The 20,881-nt window shown below is 39.6% G+C and overlaps 1 protein-coding gene across 2 annotated transcripts in view; it reads right to left on the reverse strand.

Annotated features, from left to right (window-relative positions):
• KDM1A (lysine demethylase 1A) overlaps positions 1-20,881 on the reverse strand; it is a 40,498-nt gene that overhangs the window by 6,891 nt on the left and 12,726 nt on the right. For both annotated transcript variants that reach the window (XM_042022543.1, XM_042022542.1), the window contains 13 exons: positions 19,621-19,699; positions 18,600-18,692; positions 17,759-17,865; positions 15,373-15,454; positions 12,744-12,838; positions 7,909-8,051; positions 6,877-6,967; positions 6,022-6,156; positions 4,713-4,786; positions 3,947-4,058; positions 3,431-3,563; positions 2,519-2,706; positions 1,970-2,084 (listed from right to left, as the gene is read on the reverse strand). In XM_042022543.1, coding sequence (XP_041878477.1) covers positions 1,970-2,084; positions 2,519-2,706; positions 3,431-3,563; positions 3,947-4,058; positions 4,713-4,786; positions 6,022-6,156; positions 6,877-6,967; positions 7,909-8,051; positions 12,744-12,838; positions 15,373-15,454; positions 17,759-17,865; positions 18,600-18,692; positions 19,621-19,699 — 1,447 coding nt within the window. The remainder of the gene's footprint in view (positions 1-1,969; positions 2,085-2,518; positions 2,707-3,430; positions 3,564-3,946; positions 4,059-4,712; positions 4,787-6,021; positions 6,157-6,876; positions 6,968-7,908; positions 8,052-12,743; positions 12,839-15,372; positions 15,455-17,758; positions 17,866-18,599; positions 18,693-19,620; positions 19,700-20,881) is intronic.

Raw genomic sequence — 20,881 nt, forward strand, 5'->3', positions numbered from 1 at the left:
ACAAAACCAGTATACTTACTGCAGAGATCTCCTGACAATCTATTGTGGCAGCACCAGCTACAGATAAACCAAAACTCCTAATGGCAAAGTCCTGCTGTAGAAACATGCAGTGCAGTACCTTTTGGCTACTTAAGCGTTTTCCGAAAAGGAGTTCTATAATTGCCTGTCAGTCTGAGACCCAGTCTACAGCCACAGCCACTTTACTGCTTAAAACAAGAACCAAGGCCATTCATTCAATGAACTGGAAACCCCACAACTTGCTTTTCCTCTAGGGCACAATGCAGCTTAAACATGTGGATGGGCCTACAGCTCATCAAGCTGGAACAGCACTGCTCAGCAAGAGGAACAAAGGAATCACAAAGCCTCCCGTCTGCTCCACTGAAACCCTGGTGTTGAATACTCTAAAGGCTGCACTGTACTCCCCAAGAAATCACAGACTATGTCAAGTTGGAAGGGAGTCCCAAGGATCATCGAGTCCAACTCCTGGCCCTGCACAGGACCATCCCCAAGAGTCACACCACATGGCTGAGAGCATTATCCCAATTCTTCTTGAACTATGCCAGGCTTAGTGCTGTAACCACTGCCCTTGGGAGCAGGTTCCAGTGCCCAACCACCCTCTGGGGGAAAACCTTTTTCTATTATCTAATCTAAACCTCCCCTGATACAACTTCATTCCCTTAGGTCCTGTCACTGGTCACCACAGAGGAGAGATCAGTGTGCCCCTCCTCTTCCCCTCCTGAGGAAATTTTAAGTGTGAGGAGTCTCCTGTCTCCTCTTCTCCAGGCTGAACAGACCACGTGGCCTCCACTGCTCCTCATACAGCTTCCCCTCAAGGCCCGTTGCCATCTTTGTTGCCTTCCTTTGGACACTCTCTGGTAGTTTAATGTCTTTCTTATATGGTGATGACCAAAACTGCCAATACTTTTCAAGCTGAGGCCACAGTGCAGAGCAGAGCAGGACAATCCCCTTCCTGGCCCTGCCAACAATGCTGTGCCTAATGGCCCTCAGGTCGCTTTCTGTGGCACTGCTTTGCAGCATCTCATTCCCCACTCTGTCCGTACACCCAGGGTTGAGCCATCCCAGGTGCAGAATTGGGCACCTTCCCTTGTTCTGCACTCAGCCGCTTAAGAAAATACACAAGTGAATAGCACCTCTTACATCTGAAAAAATTACATTTCACACTTTGGTGTGAAATCCAGGGTAGCAAAGTCACAAGAAAGGAGGTGAGGTCACAGATGAAAGGAGCTCATCTACGAGTTACCAAATCATCCCAGACTAGACAGACAGCCCCAAGAGGTCTGGCTTCAAACTGTCGGTTCATCTCGGAAAACAACCAGGAAGCTGAGGTTTTGAAAACTAAGACTAAATTGGGTGCCAGACCCATTGGCACAAGAGCTTAGTGAGAGCAGAAGAGCTCAAACAATGTTCCAAGTGGCCAGAGAGAAACTCAATTTCACATACACTTATGAACTAAGAAATGGCTTTTAGTTCAGAAATGCTGCAAAGACGAATCTCCCTTTTCTTGGAGAACTCAATGCATCCTCCTGACAAAGTAGACAGTAGATAATTAAGACAACACTGAAAGTTAAGTACTTTCAGAATATCAGCGCAACTAAACAGACGTTTAATGGAAGCAACCAGGATAACATGGAGAGGTCACAGGACAACTCCACCAAGGTGCAAGAAAATAAGTAGCTACAAAAGTGCAAGTGTTACAGTAGCTAAGTAGTAATGCAATTCAACAGGCACAGCCTGGAATCCAGCACTCACACTTACCTATGTGCTGCCCTAACCTACTACAGAACTGTCTGCAGTCAGTGCTGTTCTCTGCTTCCATTTGTCTTCCTAAAAATACTATCTTCTTATCATACCCATATGTGAACACTAACAGCATTAATTTTTTTTTTTTTCCTAGATCTGAAACTACACAAATAAGACACTGGCAAAAGCAGACATGCACCACAGCTACCTTTGTACAGGTTCCAAAAGAGGAAAAGTTCTCCTCTGCTTGCAGTAGTGCTCCCAACATGGCCAAACAAATTGACACTTGGATCCCAGAAGACACGATCAAAACACAACACAACCTAGAAAGAAAGAGTATCAACACTTAGGAAGAGCACAGAGAAGAAATAAAAATAAAGACAATTACACTCATTGATGTTTATCACTGGACAGAACATGAAAGGGAAATGTGGTGAATATATAGTGCATATACATAATACATAGAGGTGTATGACTACAGCTGCCTTCCCACAGGTTAGTGTGCTCTCAGAGTTTACCAATTTTCTGGTTAACAAGTTCCATCAGACCTACTTCTGCAATTTAATTCTTTTAAACCTGTGAGGGAAATCAACAAGAGGCCTTTACACTTCCTCAGACAATTTTCATCATCAAACCCTAGCAAAACAGCTGTGGAAAAGGCATTCTTCCTCTCCTCCACCAGACATATTTCACCCACATTTCAGATTCTATCTATTACAACTTCTGGCCTACTGCAGTTTCCCCAGTGACATTGTACCTTGTTCAGGTTGCCAAATCCCATACGCTGCACTGCAGAAGTTTTCCACTCAGGAAGAGGTGGCACAAACTGAACTGCTGGAGGCTGCTGTTTCAGCACTCCCAAGGGCAGAGTGCACAGTACAGCATCACACTTATAAATGAAGGTCTGGCTGGTAGATCGGGTATTTACAGCTATTACTTCACAGCCTGGAAAGGGGAGAGAAAAACAGTTTAACAGAGCAGGAGGCAAGAGCATTAGATTAAAAATTAAAGAAATGACTATAACCACATTAGAAAATACTTTGTTTACGGAGACAGCTTTACACTAACAATAACAACTTGTAGGCAAGTTGTTACTGGCCATTTAGCTCTATTCCAGAAAACACAATTAAGGTAGCATCTGAAAATGGCCTTACTAGGATGAGCCTAAAGGTTCATCCAGGTCAGTATTTAAATATATCCATAAATAAACAACAAGTAGAGAGTGAGCCTCTCATTACATTGCTCTCCCAGCTGACAGTTTCCCAAGCCCAGTGTTTTGAAGAACAACAAAAAGATATATTCCTTCCATTACATTCATTTATACTTCTAATACCAGGTCCTGTGGCACCAAGCCTTAAGCAGTTCCAGATCTCTTACTCCAAATGCTTCAATCAATGAAGTAAATAAGTAAAGAGAATAACGTGATCAGTAAATACAACTGAAAAAGATTGTGTCAAATGAGTCACAGAAATTATCAAAAAAATATTCAAGATTAATAAATCTCTAACAACTACTTACACAATCCCAGTAAGAAACATGGCTGTTTATTTAACCCCAAACACATAATGAGAGGGGTTTTACAATATCCTCACACCTGCTTTCAGAAGCACTGAAGTCTATTTTCTATGCTCATACTCCCTCAAAGCAGTTTCCTGGAGGGTTCATGTACCTGATGCTGTATAGCGAACCTGTCGAACCGCTGTGTTTAACTTAATATCCAACCCTTCTGCTAAGGCTACCGGCACACAGGAATATCCATTCCTCACAGTCAAGTGACTGCCTGTGAATTCAAAGTCATCATCCTAAAATGAAGAGGCACAAAAAGCATGCATTCATAATGAAGTCCCCATAGTCAATAGAAAATAATCAACAACTCTACACAATGGCAGAAAATATTTTTAAAAAATTTTTTTTAGAGAGTCAAATAAATGTGAAATTTTTTCTGATTTTTAGTCAAGTAATAAGTATGGAAACTTTCAGCAGACAGTGCCGATAGAGATTGTTTTGGCACTAACAAAAAACTGTCTGGAATTTCATTATTGAATAATAATCACATAAGAATTCAGTACCTGCACAAAAGCAGACACATGTAACAGTTAGAAACTCTTAACACTGACGAACTTTAATGAGAATGAATTAAACATGGTTCAAGTTTTTAGTGGATTGCTGAGTAATGACTACCTACCTGGTCCCAGTGCTTCAGTGAAAGCGTAGAAAGGGGTGTAGCATTAGCAAATTCTAGGTTTGCAAAATGCCAGTCGAGTATTTGCCTGTCTCTTGATGACAAATAAACATCACTAGAAAAAACAAATGTAACACAAAGATACTTAGTTTGTTAGAACAAGATATTGTGAACGCATTGCTTCTGAAAATTTCTTCCCAAGTGATTTTTGAGTCCCTCCTTAGTGCAGAAATAAAAGCATTAAAAAACAACACAAACAGATTCTGTTTCCAACATCTGGACGTCTCTCATGAAAACTGAGTATCAAAACCCAGCAAATTCAGATTTTTAAAGCAGAGTTCAGGGAAGCTAAAAACTTCAGAAATAAAAAAAGGTTACATAAATAATGGTTAAAGTAGCACGCATAAGGACAACAACAAAAACCTAGTAAAATTGCACAGAATAATAATATTCTGCCAATAAAAGTAGAATTGTATGCTATCATTACTGACAGGTATTTAAGACCTTAAATGCCTTTTGAGATCAGGCACTGATTACTGCCAGGATTTCTACAGAATCACCCTAGCTCAGAACCACCTTTTCTGTTTGAGTCATTTCTAAAAATGAGCAAGGTGAGTTCTAAAGCTGAGGGAGCTCAAACTCCGTGCTTGTACCTTTCTAACCCCTTGAGTTCCCATAATAAAAGCATACCATAGCAATTTTGAAACTCGGGAGAAGTAGTAAAATAACTGCTTTACTAAGTATTTCTCTTTTTAGTTTGTATCTTTACCTTGGTGGATTGGCTTCAAGTTCTTGTAATTTCTCTTCCAGCTTTCCTTGTGTTTCTGCCAATTCATCATACTCCTATTAAGATTAAAAGCTAATATTAACACCAGTTTACATGTAAAAGGACTTTGAAGACATCATGTAGCATCAGACTGGGCCTAGTCTCAAGAGAAATCACTAGAAAATTCATGGATTTAGTGGAAGCTAAATCGAGTTTGTTATTTTTTTCAACATTTAATCCAGCATATTTTGCTCTTCTGCTCTGTGTATATACAGAGCTCTGTGTCACACTGCAGAAAAGATTAGTTTGGTGATATTTCAGGAATTTAGACACTTGGAACTGAAGAACATAAGGGTCCATTACACTCCTGATATTTTAAGGGTTCCTATGGTACTGAGAGCTTCATATTCCACAAACTATTTATTCTATTCTTTTCTCTCTTTAAAGTTTATAGCTAATATTGAACATGGAAATTTCCAAAGCAGAATAAATCATACATAAAAAGCAAAGACATGATCTAATTCAAGCTTCTTCCTGATTTTAAAAAATATAAGTAAAACTAGGTATAAAGGCAACAGCCATTCTTCCCTCAAGGCACAATAATTTGGAGTGTCCAATAAAAGCAACAGGAGCACAAAGCTGTTCACTGGTTACAAAATAGAAGAGCCGCTACTTTTGTATACATACATACACATACACACACACACACAGAGCTTCCAAATAAAGGTATACATCCTCTGTTGAGCAAGTAGCTGAAAAATGATTCTTGGTTCTACCTGACCTGGGTTAGCATCCAGGTCCGTCACCATCATAGATACAACAGTTTTTACAGTTTCCTTTTTAAGGCACATCTCTACATTAAGATATTCCCAGAGAAGGGAAGTAACTCTGCTTGTCAAGACAGAGCTCTATACATGATAATCTTTGGATACAAAGAAGTCTTTATTCAAGAAACCACCTTTATTTATCTTAGAGAAAAGGTATCTCTCTTCAAATGCAGATTTTATTTCTAGACTCTTGTGAAATTCAGCTGTATTAAAGACCAAATCTGACATAAAAATTCATCTTCAAAACATTACATGCTGTCTGACATGAGCCAGCAGACTTACGTAAAACTGAGCTTAGTACTCCCTAGCTAAAAGTTCTCAAAGGACCTATGAGTGTTACAACCCACAGTTACTGTCAATCACATTCTCTTGAAAGCACTGGATCACAGCGAGAGATGTGGAAAACATTTACATTGGCTAATTTTATCTGGCTGCTGAAGTCCTGAGAAAACAGACTAACATACTATATGTATGTCATCCTTTACCTTGCAAAGTGCAGTCAGATCTCTGTGCTTGCTTTTCACAAGGAACTCTGCTGTAATATCCCGAGGTGGCTTCACTTCTGATGCTTCCTTATACTGCTGATGAAGTTCTTTGATCTTCTCCTTTAAATTCACCATCTTTTAAGATAGAGCAGGAAAAAGAAGAAAGAAAGAAGAAAAAAAATGAGGAAAAGCAGATTTCAACAAGTTACTGTGTAAACTGGATATTCACCTCAAACTATGCCATTATACTAAAGAGATTTCCTGGTTTTGGCAGGTATCACTTATATGCAATTCTACCTCCAAGAAACCAGAGTAAATACCACCAATCCTCAAACAACAAAAACTGTTGGCTGAAACCCAACATCACTGATTTCTTACTATGTTCCAAATAATTTGAGAGCTGTTCACAAATGTTTTTAATTTGAGAAACTTCCATAGAAAAGTAAAGATGTCGTTTACCATGAGCAAAAATAATGGAAGTAGGCCTAATCCACTGTTTCTGTACTACAAATCAGATGTGAAGACAGTAAACATTTTTAAATAGCTCCCCAAAAGCCTCAGCCAATATCAGCATCTCTAAGAGAACCAATGAAACATCACTGTTAATCATCATGTCTGTCCTCTTCTTTTCCTGTATTATGTTTTAGGGTTTTCTGCCTAATCAATTTTTCTCCTCCTCAAGCAGGAGACACCTTTGTCCTAACAGGGTTTCTAAGTAGGTCTTAAGCAAAGAGCTATTTTAAGAACAGCATTAATAGCAACTTTCTGATATTTTTCTTTGGACATTTTTGTGCATTTTGCCACTTTCTGAGGAACACAATGCTCATCATCTTGTTCTAAATGTCACCATCTGACCTTGTTAAGAAGATCTTTCAATTCCTCCTGTGTTTTCACAATTTTTTTCCAGTGCTCAATCTGCTCATCCTTCACATGCTTCTCCTGCAATCTGGAAAAGGTGAGAAGTGAGAGTCAGCTCAACATAAAATCCTTGTGTTGATGTCATGAAGATTTTCTGCCTTTTCTTTTATACCCCTGTTATACCTTTTTGCAACTTCTGTATTCTTAGTGCTTTTGCCTACATTCTTGGACTTGTCTGTCAAGCTAAGAGACTAAACATTTTAGAAGCTTCGTAGCCAGGGATCAGTGTGTCCCAGACCCCACGGTCCTCTCCAGAACACATTCTGTAAATCAAGATAGAACCATCCAGGGGAAGGTTCCTTGAGGAGGGGGGCTCACTTGAGCCTCTCATTGGGGAATCTTTGATAGATCTGCTAATTAGTAAAACCTATAATGTTATACCCGATCTTTTGGGGCACTCTCAGTGGGGTGCATTTCGATGCATATGACCTGGACGTGTGCACCTAAGGATCCTTAAAATAAATACCAAGGTAAAATCCCTTTTCCCCTTCTAACTGTGCATGACTCTTGATTTTAAGACCAGGAAAAGGCATCAGTGTTAATGAGAAAACTTATTATCACAATCTAGTTAATGGAATGCAGTAAAATCACATCATGGGATATTTTAGTAAATTCTTGTATGGCAATTAGAAAATGAATGCAAGTTTCTGTACATAAGGGATATGTGACCAGATAAAATATGAGTCTGAAGTTACCTGCTGCTATTAAAGGCCATTACAATTGCCATTAGCTTTCAAGTAGCGTTAGTGCGCTCTATGCACACCAATCGCACTGAGTCACTGTAGCAATGATTTCCAGGAAACTTTCAAGAAGAGAGGTTTGCTACTTTTAACTATCTGTGAGATCAAGCAGCTGTTTTAAGAGAGTAAGCAGCTGCTTACCTATAGGAACACCACAATTGTTTCAGGTATCTTTTGGAAATTCATCCACAAAATGGGAAGGTCTGCCAAAAAGAGAGAAGTCACTTACTGTATGACAACCTCCAGAGCCTGACCTAGGGAGACAGGCTTATTATTGAGAACATTAAAATCCAGCTGATGACTGAGATAGGATGTGGCTTCCAGCAAACGATTAAATTCTTGCTCCACCATTTCATCTTTCTCTTTGGGAACCTAGGAGACAAAAGAACAAACATTGTTCTTAACCTATTCATAAATAATACAGTTGCTGAGAATAGCCCTTGCAAAAAAAATTTTAATACCTTTAGCTCTCTCAAATGGTCAGACGCCAAGGTCTGTACAACACAATGTCACACTTTGCCAGGATGGGCACAAGAAGAGCTGTCAAACCACGATCACAGACTCCTCTTGCAAGAGAAAACCAAACTGCTTTATGGGCTCATAAGATTTCCGTACCGAAAAGGAAGGTGTGTTCATCAAAGCTAGAGAAGCTTGCCAAAAGGCTCTGACAGAAGGATGCTCTACACAATCACAAGGCTTTAGAAGGCTTGGCATAGTTCAGCGAAGTAGACAGGCAGTAATTTATCTTCTGGAATGATCACTGTGACTAAGAACTAACAATCCAGCTTTTCTAGGATGAAGGCAGAAACACTGCAGGACATGTACGGAATGGTAGTATTTTACTGTACTGATGATACTCAGTTAAATAGTGATTATCATCTCACTAAATAATTAAATAGTGAGTGCTGCCAGTATGAAAATACCTGTTACATGATGAGAGCTCAAGTGCTGGAATGAGCAAACCTTACATCTGTTAAGCCACGCATGGGTTAAACAAAGAAGAGAGAGAAACACTGATGCGTGTAAGGGAAAAAATCATCATGAGGAAAAGAAAAAACTATTTGCTTCAGAAAGACAGGGAAAGCTCTTGGATGGCTGCTAAACAGAACGAAAATAACTTGAGAGGTGTTGTTAACAGTGCTAAGCCTATCCCTATGACTTGATCAGATGGCTCTTTTCCAATTATTATTCAACCCTAACTCAAAGGATACCCCGTGTTAAGTGGCAAGTATCTCATCGTCTAATTACAACTCCTCTTTGACTTTGCAGCTGGCCACTCATTCTTGTGCCAGTGGTTACCTTCAAACTCTGTAGGTCTTTCTTCTCTGGCATTTTCCCAGACTGAAACACTGAAGTTCACAATTAACAGCTGTATTTCATCTCTGGGTACATACCATAAGTGTTATAAGCCAACTTGTCTACCAGCCTGTACTAAGATGTTGATTCTCCCACTATTTTTGCAGTGAAATGTCTTAGAAGCCCTGTACTGTTCTGCAGGCAGCATCTCACTGGAGACTTAAGGCACCATGAAATCAATCTCCCTATTTCTGATGCATCTCTGACAGAATTTTAAGAATGAAGGTAACTCCCCCACCCCCTGGCAGCCAAAGACTAGTGACTCACCAACTCTGCAATCCATGCAAGGTTCTCCTACTTTCTTAATTATTCGTTCAATTCTCTTATCATTCAAAGTTATGAGGTCTCAAAAATGAATGATCTCTTTTTTGACACAACTATATTGTGTATTAAGTCCACCACTTATTTCTCAAAATCATGTGGTTTTAAAACATTATTAAAGTTTTGCAATACTGTAAGTTCAGAGGTTGGAATATTGTATGCAACAGCACTATAAAAGACACAGATTATAAGATGACTGGAGCACATATCTAAAGATTATGAGGGTATTTCAAGCTATCCCTACACTTATCTTCAGTCTTGTCCAATCTACAATTTCAAGATATAGATGCATGTTTACATTTCTGCTCATTTGTGAAAAATTGAGTATCTGCCCCAATGCAATCATATTGATCACTCTGATTTACTACTGCTCCCCTTCAAGATTAAAGCTGAAACTTCCTCTTCAGCCAGATCTGTACTTAAGACGCCGCTCCTCTCTGGTAGTTGCTGCCAGTCAATATTTGATAACAATTATGTAACTCCATAGCTATGTAACAATGTAACTTGAACCTGTTGTGTCCAAAAACATGTGGGTGTGATTCTAGGTAGAACACGTATTTCACAATTATGAGACTATTTTCCTATGTGTACCAGCAGAAACCTTCAACAAGGCTACTGAGCATAGCAGAGGCATAAGGGAAGCTTCAAATGGCAGTTCCTAAATGTAAACTCTTTTGTCGCATACCCATGATACACCCACTGCTGACTTAACTTTGGCATTCTAGTACCACATCTGAACACCAGGACCTACTTTAACAGCATGGGTCCACACTACTGTGACCTTTTGGTTTTTTTAATTATGAAAACAGAAGAGCTGGAAATTAAAAGGCCTGATCCAAATGACTTTGTTTCTAGTACACTTTCATACAGTCTATCCATGGCTAAGTGATTCTGCCTCTGAAGAGAAGACCCTGGTGATGGACAGAGTGATGCTGCAGCTTCTGGCTTAAGTCAAAGCCCTGTCTGTGTGGGCCATGATCTGGTATACGTCCCCAGTAGTGGTCTCTGTGGGAAACAGGACTTGCTACTACTAAGCACTGCCTTAAGGCTAAACAGAGATGCTCCACAGAGTCCACACAGGGTAGGCTCCACAGAATGATTAGATTTCAAAGTTCTTCTCTAGATGAAGGAAGTGTAGGATAGCTCCCCTGACTAAAATTAGATCTCCTGTTTCAAGAAACCAATGGCAATCACTTTTATCATTTAAGCAGTGTCTTCCAAGCTCCAGCGTAAGCATCTATGATTGCACCACAATCCATCTGTGGTAAGTGAAGTAGCACTGCCCAAGCATGCAGAGGTGGCATTAGGCAAACCAGAAGTCAGCCAAGGCTGAAACTGAGACGCTGCACGTGAAAGGCTGAGAAATGGCCCTCTCTCCATGTGCAGTGGTGGCTGAAGACCAAGGATAAGGCAGCCTACAGACTGCTGCTGAACCTAATGGTAATGGATAGAGAAAAGGTTAAAGCACAAAATTCATTTTTGCCCCAGTCTTTATGGGCAACATTTGCTCTCAGGCCTCCCCAATCTCTTCTCCTCAGTATATTCTCAACAAGTTGGGGGAATGTGCTAACAAAAACCTGATAAAATTCAAAGGCTAAACTTTGAAACTGCAATGGAATAGCCCCATGCATCAGGACAGACTGAGGACTGACTCCTGGGTATCAGGATGAAAAGGATCTAAGGATTCTGGTGGAAAAGAAATTGAAGATGGTATTACAAATGCACGCTTCCCTGCAATGTGAAGTTAGAATGAAGAAAAGGAAGAGAAATAACATTTTTATATTCACATTGCACAACTCTTCAAAGCTGGTATCTGTGTCTCATGCAGAAGCTTTGGCAGATGTACAGGCAGCAGAGCTTCCCAAAAACTACTCAGAACTTCTAAATTTTTGAAGGAAACCAACTCAACACAAATGAAGGATCTGAAATTTGCAATCATTAACTGTCTGTCCTAGATGCAGGGAATTTGATTCCATCTTCACTTCTTCATTGAGAAGGCTTTCTTTATTAGGTAACACCATGGCAAAGACTACAATAATAACCACAGCTGTAGTAATTGAATGTACTGAACTGCTCATTCTGAGTTCATCATACAGTTGTGAGTAGCAAGAAGAGATTTATACCCTCACTGCAAAGCTCAACAATGAGGACGGACACTCAGCGCAGAACTTGTACTTTGCCCTTCAGTAAAATGCAGAGTGGAGCAAAAGACAGACTGGCAGTAACAGTTAACTAAGGAAAAGACACTTGTGTAGATGTGAAAAGTTGTCAAGATAGCAGCCAAGATATGAAGGACATCCAATTGTCACTTGCTCCTAGACTTCTAGATGCATTCCCTGCTTCAGGTGTCTGAATTATTACCTCGTGTATATTCTTTTCCAAGGGATCTTTGATACTTCCTAGCATGGCTGGGAAATTTGTTAATTTAAAAGCTACAACTTGCCTCCTGTCAAGGACCATGAATTTTGTCAAAACAAAGTGGGAAGGTTTTGAGGAGCTCCCAGATGGGAGAGGAGAAACATAGCAGTGCAGAGGCTAACACATTACATGCAGGACTGGCTTCACAACATGGGAGCAGACTGTCTACTGTAGAATTGTCTACAATGCCTTGGTAATTTTTCCTGAGTTTATTACAGCATCCTATTGACTCATGCGCTAAGAGGAGCTGCAGCTGCCAGGTTACAAACAAGTTTGAGCCAAGGATCACTATTCCAGGCCTCTAGCAAGAAGCCCAGTATCCTCACCTATCTTCTTTCAAAAGTTACTCTTTGTACCACGGTTTAAGATCCATCAGGTAGGACTTTTAGTCAATACATGTGTGAGATTCAGTGTTAAACTAGGATCTATCATTTCTATCTCTAATAGCACTCGACACTAGAGCAGAGAGAAACAAAGCCAATTAGGTTTGTGAATTGCAGCTCTAGATTATTATTGCGGAGCTGTTGTATGCATTCAACCAGTTAGCATTGGTTAGTCAATCCTTTAAAAACCAGCAGCAAAGTACAGCAGCCAGAATGATTTGTTTTGGGGAAAAGGAGTACCAGCAAGAACAGAAGCTAGAGTGCCAGCACAGCAGATAATTGTTTCAAAGAGCAAGACAGATGACCGTCTAAGGAAAAGCAGTAATGACTTTGGGAAAAACAAACAGGAACTTGGTTTCCACAAACCTCTGAAATGCAGAGGTAAAAACTCACATGGAAAGAGCAGGTTTTAGAGGAATATGTGCAGGTATGCTACAATATTACTAAAATGCCTAAAAAGGGACAGACACTTTCCTTCTTCCCTCTCTCTGAAAGCCATCTCATGCTAGACCAATAGGCTGGCAACAAACATACTTGAGATATCACTTCTTTTTTAGAAGGATCATGGAAACAGTATCAGACTTACAGCTTGTCCATTCGCTTCATAAAGTGGACATTTTTGTTTGATCTTTGCCAATTCCATATTAACTTGTTTGCTGACCACAGCCATGGGATTTCCTCCTGGAAAAGATTTTATATAGTTAACAGAGACTCCTGTAAAATCTGTCTGCAATTAAACAAAAAAACTCCACATTTAAAGCAATTTCAGAGACTAAAACACCAACTTCAGTGAATGCATTCCAGTGACCTAGTGTAACACTGCCAAAGGTCTGCACCTTACAGTGATTCCTGCAATGAGGACATGGAAAAAAAATCTGCCCATCAAAACTTCAAGGACAGGACGATTATAAGGTGATTATACAAGCAGAGCCCTAGAGTGGCAGCAATCTTACTATGATTGAGAGTTTATAGCTGTAAACACATCTGCAAGCAGAGTGTTTGAAAAGTCATGGAAAGCTCTCAAAGCTGCACAGTAACAGGAGCTATAGTCCAAGCATAGTGACATGGAAATGAAACCAAAATAATTCAGTTCCTAAAAACTTAGTGGAACTCCAACAAGTGATACTAGTGAATACAAATTGTGAAGATGAACCCCAGACACCAACTGTACCTGGAAGCTGTGTAACTAAAATTAGAAAACAATTGAGGAGACTCCATGTAGAACAACAAGAAAGGCAGAAAGCACCAACTTTAAGCATCCCAAATCCCTAAATATCAAACTGAGGACAGCACAGGAAAGGAAAAGAACAGACACAAGTGGGAAATGGTATAGAGCAAAGGCAATACAGGCTTACTCCACAAAATTAACTTTGGGAAAAGTTTTTCAGGACTAGCTTCCCAATGTTCTCTGATTCTGCAACTCAAGCAAATGCAGTGTGTTTGTTCAAAATAGAGGGGGAAGTTCAGCCACCTTCCTGTCTTTAGAGAGGTGACTGAAAAAGCAGAACAGAGTTTTGAAGTAGGTCTAAATAAGTTCATGTTTCTAGTTCAACAACCTACTAAAAATTATAGTTCTTTCACGGTTTAGTATTAAAACCAGAAAAGATCCCATTACTTCAGTCTTTTGCCTTCTCAAACCCACAAGATCAACTCCTTCAGTATCCTTCCCTCTTCTCTTCCAGATTCAGAAATACGAAAGATGCCTTCCAAACCATCTCCATCCCTACACAAATCTTTCTTTCTTTCTTCACAGCATATGCTGCCTCATTCAAGACAAAGGGTAGATTGTTTTGGAAAGGAAACACCTATCACGAACAAGTGATCATTCATGGCTGAGGTTTGAGACCATCTTAGGAACCTGAATGTCCACAAATCCATGAGACCTGATGAGACTCATCTGCAGGTCCTGAGGGAGCTGGCGGTGGACACACTGGGGAAAAGGGATGCCATCCAGAGGGACCTGGACAGGCTGGAGAGGTAGGGTCAATGCAAACCTCATGAAGTTCAACAAAGCAAAGTACAAGGTCCTGCACCTGGGTTGCAGCAATCTCACTCACACCTACAGATTGGGTGGAGAAGTGATTGAGCAGCCCTACAGAGAAAAACTTGGAGGTGGTGGTTGATGAAAAACTCACCATGAGCTGGCACTGAGTGCTCCCAGCCCAGAAACCAATGGGCTGCATCAGAAGGGGCATGGCCAGCAGGTCAAAGGAGGGAGCTCTCCCCCTCTACTCTGGTCCCGTGGGACCCCACCCAGAGTGCTGCACACAGTTCTGGCATCTCCAACATAAAAAGGAAATGGAACTGTTGGAGCAAGTCCAGAGGAGGCCAAAAAGTTGATAAGAGGAGTGGAACACTTTCCCCTACAAAGACAGGCTGAGAAAGCTGGGACTGTTCTGCCTGGAGAAGAGAAGGTTATGTGGAGACCTCAAAGCAACTTTCCAGTATCTGAAGGGGTCCTACAGGGAAGCCAGAGAGGGACTCCTTGTCAGAAACAGTATTGATAGGACAAGGAGTCCCTTCCAACCCTTAAGATTCTATGATTCTATAATTAAACATAAAAATATGATAGTCTTTCACTAGTCATTGTTCTTCCATGACTCTGCAAATTCAGTTGTCTGGAACCAGTTTCTGTATGCAATTTAATAAGACTAATCACGAGACAGACACAAAATTAAGGCAGCCAGTAAAAAAAGGGATTTATTATAGGTTTTACAATATTTCATCATTTCACTACATTGCTGAAGGATATTCCACACTCAACACCTGCCCATCTTCTTAGCAGAGTAACCACGTCAGTAACTGATGCCATCCCATGAAACAGTAATAAATAGGAAGAAATTTGGCTTGTTTGCCATTATTTTTACAACTATTTTTGAAATCACTTGGAGAAAGTACTTTTGAGATTTAAACTCTGAAGAAGGTCCTTCTCTTTAGAATGGCTCTTTCTTTAGAATGGCATTTCCCCTCCTCCCTTGTCTTCCCCTGTAAATTGAAACAACACATTCTGTCTCTTTAGGGTCTCTCCCATCATATAGCTTTGCTATTTATGAAAACTACTAACTGCCAAAAGGTTGAATGAGAACACACACTTTTTAAGAGTTAAAAATACCCAATTGTTTTGGCCATGAAAGGAAATTGCATTAAGGTTTCACAGTTAGAGCATTATGCCCCTCAATTTTCCTCCCCGGTCCTTTTGATTTTGAAAAACTCACCAAGTCCTGTTACCACCATTGCTCCTAGATCTGCAACGTAGTTCCCTTTGCGAAAGGTAGCAACTCTTCCTCCTACTCGGTCCTTTTAAAAGCACAAAATATTAACCTCCAGTTACATTCAGTAAGACATCTCACTGAAATATAATCACTGAAACTTCTACAAAACACGGTGCAAGTATTCTCTTAAATGAAGGTTCAATAAACCGAACATACACTTTGCCAAAAACCTCTGCAAATGAACTCAATCACACTTAATTTGCCTAAGTTAAGGAATAAAATGTTTAAGTTGCATTTTAAAAAGGAGAAGAAAAAAGGAAAGAAATAGAAAAAAAGATGCCTAATCTGATTTGGGCAGATTAAAGTATTTCTACAGTAGGATCCACTGTGATTCCGAAGCCAATCCCTTCATTGTCCATGGACAAATTTAATTATGTATTAGATTTCCTCCTCCCCCTGAGGCCTAAAGATTTTTAGCTTTTTATATATTTTTCATATATTTGTAACTTTAGTTATAACTTCTAGTACTTTTCCTGCCCTCTCCCACAGTTTAACAAACTCTTAATAATACATTCTTGAAATTCTGTTTAGTCTTCCCTTTAGTCTAGCAAGAACACTTTGTTTTGCACCATATATCACAGACACAATAAAGTGCAGGGCTAAAAGATCAGGAGGAAGGGCTTCAACAGGGCAGAGCCCGGGGGAAAATTACCTAACCAACTACTCTTCTAGATTTGCTAGGTATACTAATTTGCTAGGTATACTAATCAACTAACCTTATAAAATTGTGGAAATACTGTACCATGTGTGCATATTGTGCACCTTGAAGGCCTTTCAGTTAAAGATTTGATTTTATGTTATCATTTTAACACTCTTTGGAAAAGTTTTGTGTTTTATTCCAGGCAACACCCCTGCCTCCTACCACTAAAGCCAACAGCTATATAGGAAATAATTCAGCTGTGCTATCAAGAAGATAACCATGAATCAGCAGTCCATTTTAGAAGCACAAAAAAAACTTTTCATTATTGTCAGAGATTACTAAAGATGACAATTACTTCCCTACCACTGCAAACTTCATAAAAAAAAAAAAGTCACCTTTCCCTATTCTCATCCAATTAGCAGGACAGTATCAGAGAAAAATACTGGTTACAATTAGGCAAAGATCCCAGCCAGCGATCAATTCACATAAAAATGCAAAGTTTGATTTTTAATAATTAAGCCAGCAGTTCAGAAGCATGTAAACTAATAGTCTGAAAGCTACAGAAAATCAGTGGAAACAAAGAAACAACTATCACCTGAATTACAGAATAATGCAAAAAAACACCAAGCAGCCTTAAAACCAAAAAAATACAGCCTACTCAAGAGAAGCCTAGAGAATAATTGCTGAAAAATATTGTGCATTATTTTAAAATAGCCTCTTGCCAGCTCTACATACTAGTTATAATCATGATGCACAGAACAAAAGCCAGGTTACAGCTAATTAATTCCAGCTTCAAAAATACCCTAACCAACCCCAAAACCCAACCAAGCAAACAATAAGAAAACCCAATATATTCAGGTGAGCAAGAGTCTCCTAAACCATTAGACTGTTGCACTGCTGCAGTGGTGTGGAACCTGGGAAACAGCAGCAAGAGCAGTAGCAAAATTAAGAGCCTGAAACGCTATTCTAACAAAAAAATTAAAGCAGATTATCTTAAACTGTGCTAGAAAAGTGTCAGAAGCAAACATACAAACAAAACAAAGCCAGGGAGTAAAACGTAAGATAAGGTCCAATTGGTCAATGAATTTAAAATAATATGTATCAAGCTATTCTCAACTGAGTAGATTATATGAAAAAAACTTCAATTAAAAAAAAAAGGAGAGATTCCGCTTTGGGTTGAATATGAAGAATACCTTATTCCTGAACAAACAAGCAGCTAGTTCACATACCACAAAATGTAGCACTAATTTTGAAGTCTCTGTTCAGCACACAGTAATAAAGAATTAATCCAGGCTTAAAATCCCACCTGATGTTGTGCGGCAGCTCCAAGCCATGATTATATTTAACAAGCAAGTTCTCAAAAAATGGACTTGCATTCTGCTTTCTGGTGAAACCAATTTCTAACCATGAAAGAAGGTCATTCTAAGCAGTTCCTGGTGTAAGTACACAACACTAGCCCCTGACTATCCAGCCCACCCCTGAGAAAGCATCAGCCAGCTCCCAGCAAGAACAGATCCACTCAGTTCCTTGTGAGACAGGTTCAGTATCAGCAATCCATCCTGACTGCCGGGAACACCACAAACGCTTACCCACCCTGAGCATGCTGCTGGGACACAGCCCTGTTCTAGTACTGAATAGGGTTACTGGTTAAGGTGCCGTATAGAAGTAAAATAGCACATAAATTCTTACTCTGGCTTCCAGAACTGTGACATCCATTCCAAAACTCTGCAACTGGCGAGCTGCTGCCAACCCAGAGACTCCAGAACCAATAATGATCACCTTTCCTGTCTTCTTGGCTAAGGAAAGAGGAAAATCACCTACAGTGGTCCTTTATATGTGCAGTACTAAATTGCAGTCACGTTAAAGTTGGGTTTAAGAGATACCAAGAACAAAAAGCAGCTTCCTTTTCGTGAGTAGTTCTGACAGAACAAACTCTTTAACAAAAAGAAAACTGAAGTAATTCTGAAAGTAACGCTTGATAATCTTTCTTAATAAGACACGTACAAGGAAAATACACTAGCAGTACATCTGGAACAAGGAAGAAAACAGGAGAAAAAATGCTTCCAGACAACTGTCTGAAGAAGAAAGCCATTTATATTAATTACTGTGGACAAAGTATCATAGTTTTATTTTTTTCATCCCAGCAGACTAAAATGTAGAAAGGGTAGAGAAGTTCACTTGCAAAACTCAAGAAACACATAAGCATGTAACAGATCTAAGAACAATATTGTGTTTCTGACTTTTGTTATTCAAATGAGGAACCAAGATAACTCATTAAAAAGTGACAGTCTACATTTAGAATTATCTACAGAAGATTTGCCAACATTTTTCCTCTCAAAGCGATTTATGTAAATACATGGCTTCTCTATGCCAAAATAAAACACATTAACATCAATAGCCAGATAGCTTTCCACCCTTCTTCCATTTTCTTAGCACTGCAATTCTAGAAAAGAGCACTCAAAAGCTGTCCTAAGAAATCACGGAACAGTAAAACAAAACTTCAATTAGAAACAATGTCCAAGTTCCTTACTTGGAAGGGGCTTCACTCTTTTGTAGATCCCAAAGTTGATCAGCCCATGACGCTCCAGGTAGCTGTGAACCCTATGAACGAGCACTGTGTCACCTGAAAGAATGTGTAAAGTTTCAAAATTATTCTGCATGCTCAGCAGCATATATGTACTGAGGACATATTCACAGCAGCAATCCAGTCAAGTCCCACTAAACACATCCCTTCCTACAGCTCTGCAGCCCTCCTCACCTTCCTGAGGATGCCTGAGGCTAATTTTCTGAAAAACACCCATGCTGTACTGCAGTTTTGAATCCTGCCTGAAAAGCTGTACAGGACATTACATGCTTATAATCTAGTGCAGAAGAACACCTTTCCTGAAACTGACTGCAAAATCCCAAGATCGTGACACAGAACTGTGATTGATTTGCCAGCATTATGCCAATTCTTACTGTAGCACTGAATTCTCATTTTTCTTTTTAAAAGCACAATAATTCACTATTTTGCAATCCCTGACAGTGTATTTGCATTCATTTCACCACTATTTTCATCTTCAACTTTTTTTTTTATGGCTCCCCTCCACCTTTTTCCAGGTTATTAGGATCTTGTTTGAGAAGTGTGGAATGGTCTCCATTTGCAAGCAGTAACTCCTCACTCTTTTACTGCCTTCTTGCATCACATCCAGTTGAAGTCTTATGCAACTTTTTAATGCCTCCCAAAAAACATATGATTAATAATGTTTCACAGCTAAAAACCACCAAGAAGCTGTAGCAAACCTTAAAAGCTGCACATGAATTAACCCTACTGTAACAATCCATCTTTTCAGCTGCTTTTATGAATCCTGCTAGTGGTATCTCTTTACCAGACAAATGAACTCTAACAAATCTGAACCATAAATATAATGCAACACCCCAGTCTGTACACGACCACTCATGGAGCTCCACTAACAAAGGACTCATCTGAAGCAGCTTCTCCCCAATCAAGAGTGAAGGAAAAAAGCAATGATACATACAGTACAGTTTTGGCAATGAAAACCTTGACTTACTATTATAAGGTGCTTCTAATTGTTGGATAGTTGCTTCAAACGTCAGCTGAATCTTTGGGTTATCCAACCAGAGCTGCAGCTGTATTTAAACAAACAATACAACACATCATATTAAGCAATACAAAAGAGGTGTTTTCCAGGTGTGTGTTTGCTACCAAATACTGTCAGGAGATGAAATCCCCTAATTAATTAAACTTTGGCAGGACTACCCTAGCCACACTGAACGTTGCCTTCTGGTGTTCCTTAAGGTGTAATACAATCTGTTTGAAATTCTCACACCATTTCAAATAAGTGGAAATGCACCAAGGTAGCACAAAGATGCATGAATCTGGCAACATCAGCCAGCATCGTCTTTTTGTCATCATATTTCATGTTTCCATGAAAGCTACAGCAGTATTTTGTCATGTTACAAGGTTTATTATCTCCAACATTTAATGATCCAATCCATCTTCACCAATATAAGACACTACCATGGACTACACTGGCCACATATACACAAAAAAGCGTATTTACAGGACAGTTACAGTTCAAAAATCAAGCAGGAAGAACTGTCTGTGATATGTTAGTAGGCCAATTCATACTAGAAAAGAACTGTTTTACCAACAGAAGTCCTACTTTGTAGCACAGAGGCAGGAGTTAATAAATAATTTTACTGTTCCATGCCTAGATCTAGGTCATACATAGCATCTCCACACCATTTTACATTCCATAATTAGACATCTATTTGGGTATCTGTCTAGAGTTGCACTACTGAGCTTCACAGTTCCTCACAGATAGCAAATTAAAGGGGAAATCCTACAACTATAATGAATAGGAATGATTAACAAAAAAATTCCTTATAATTTGGGAGGCTATTTGAGGACAAATGGCTAATTAAGAGGCTGCACACTGCAGTTTGCAGTTCTGCTGAGCACTGGGTTGATATCAGCTGTTCCATAGTCTCTGCTATCCTCGCTGGAAGAGATCCTCTCACAAGCCTTCCTCAAACAGGATTCCTGCTCAGGAACTTGGAGAAGTTCCTCTGTAGTGAATAAGGCCCACAGACCAGCAGTGCTGCTTTTCCCTGCAAATATCTCTCTCCAGTAATTTCTTAGTTCCAGTGGAAGGCTTTTCTGCTTCTAACACATTTGTAAAAGGATTACTCACTATTCATTTTGTGCAAATTGTTTTCCAAACTTTTTGGCCTGTTTTTACACATCTCATGACTTCCCAAAAGTTGGAACTTGAGTCAAGAGGAAAATTTTACAGGAGTAACAGAAGT

Source organism: Corvus kubaryi, unplaced genomic scaffold (assembly GCF_017639235.1).
Source record: "Corvus kubaryi isolate FWS band 111438036 unplaced genomic scaffold, C.kubaryi_AGA036_p1.0 37209, whole genome shotgun sequence".
NCBI classification, from domain to species: Eukaryota; Metazoa; Chordata; class Aves; order Passeriformes; family Corvidae; genus Corvus; species Corvus kubaryi.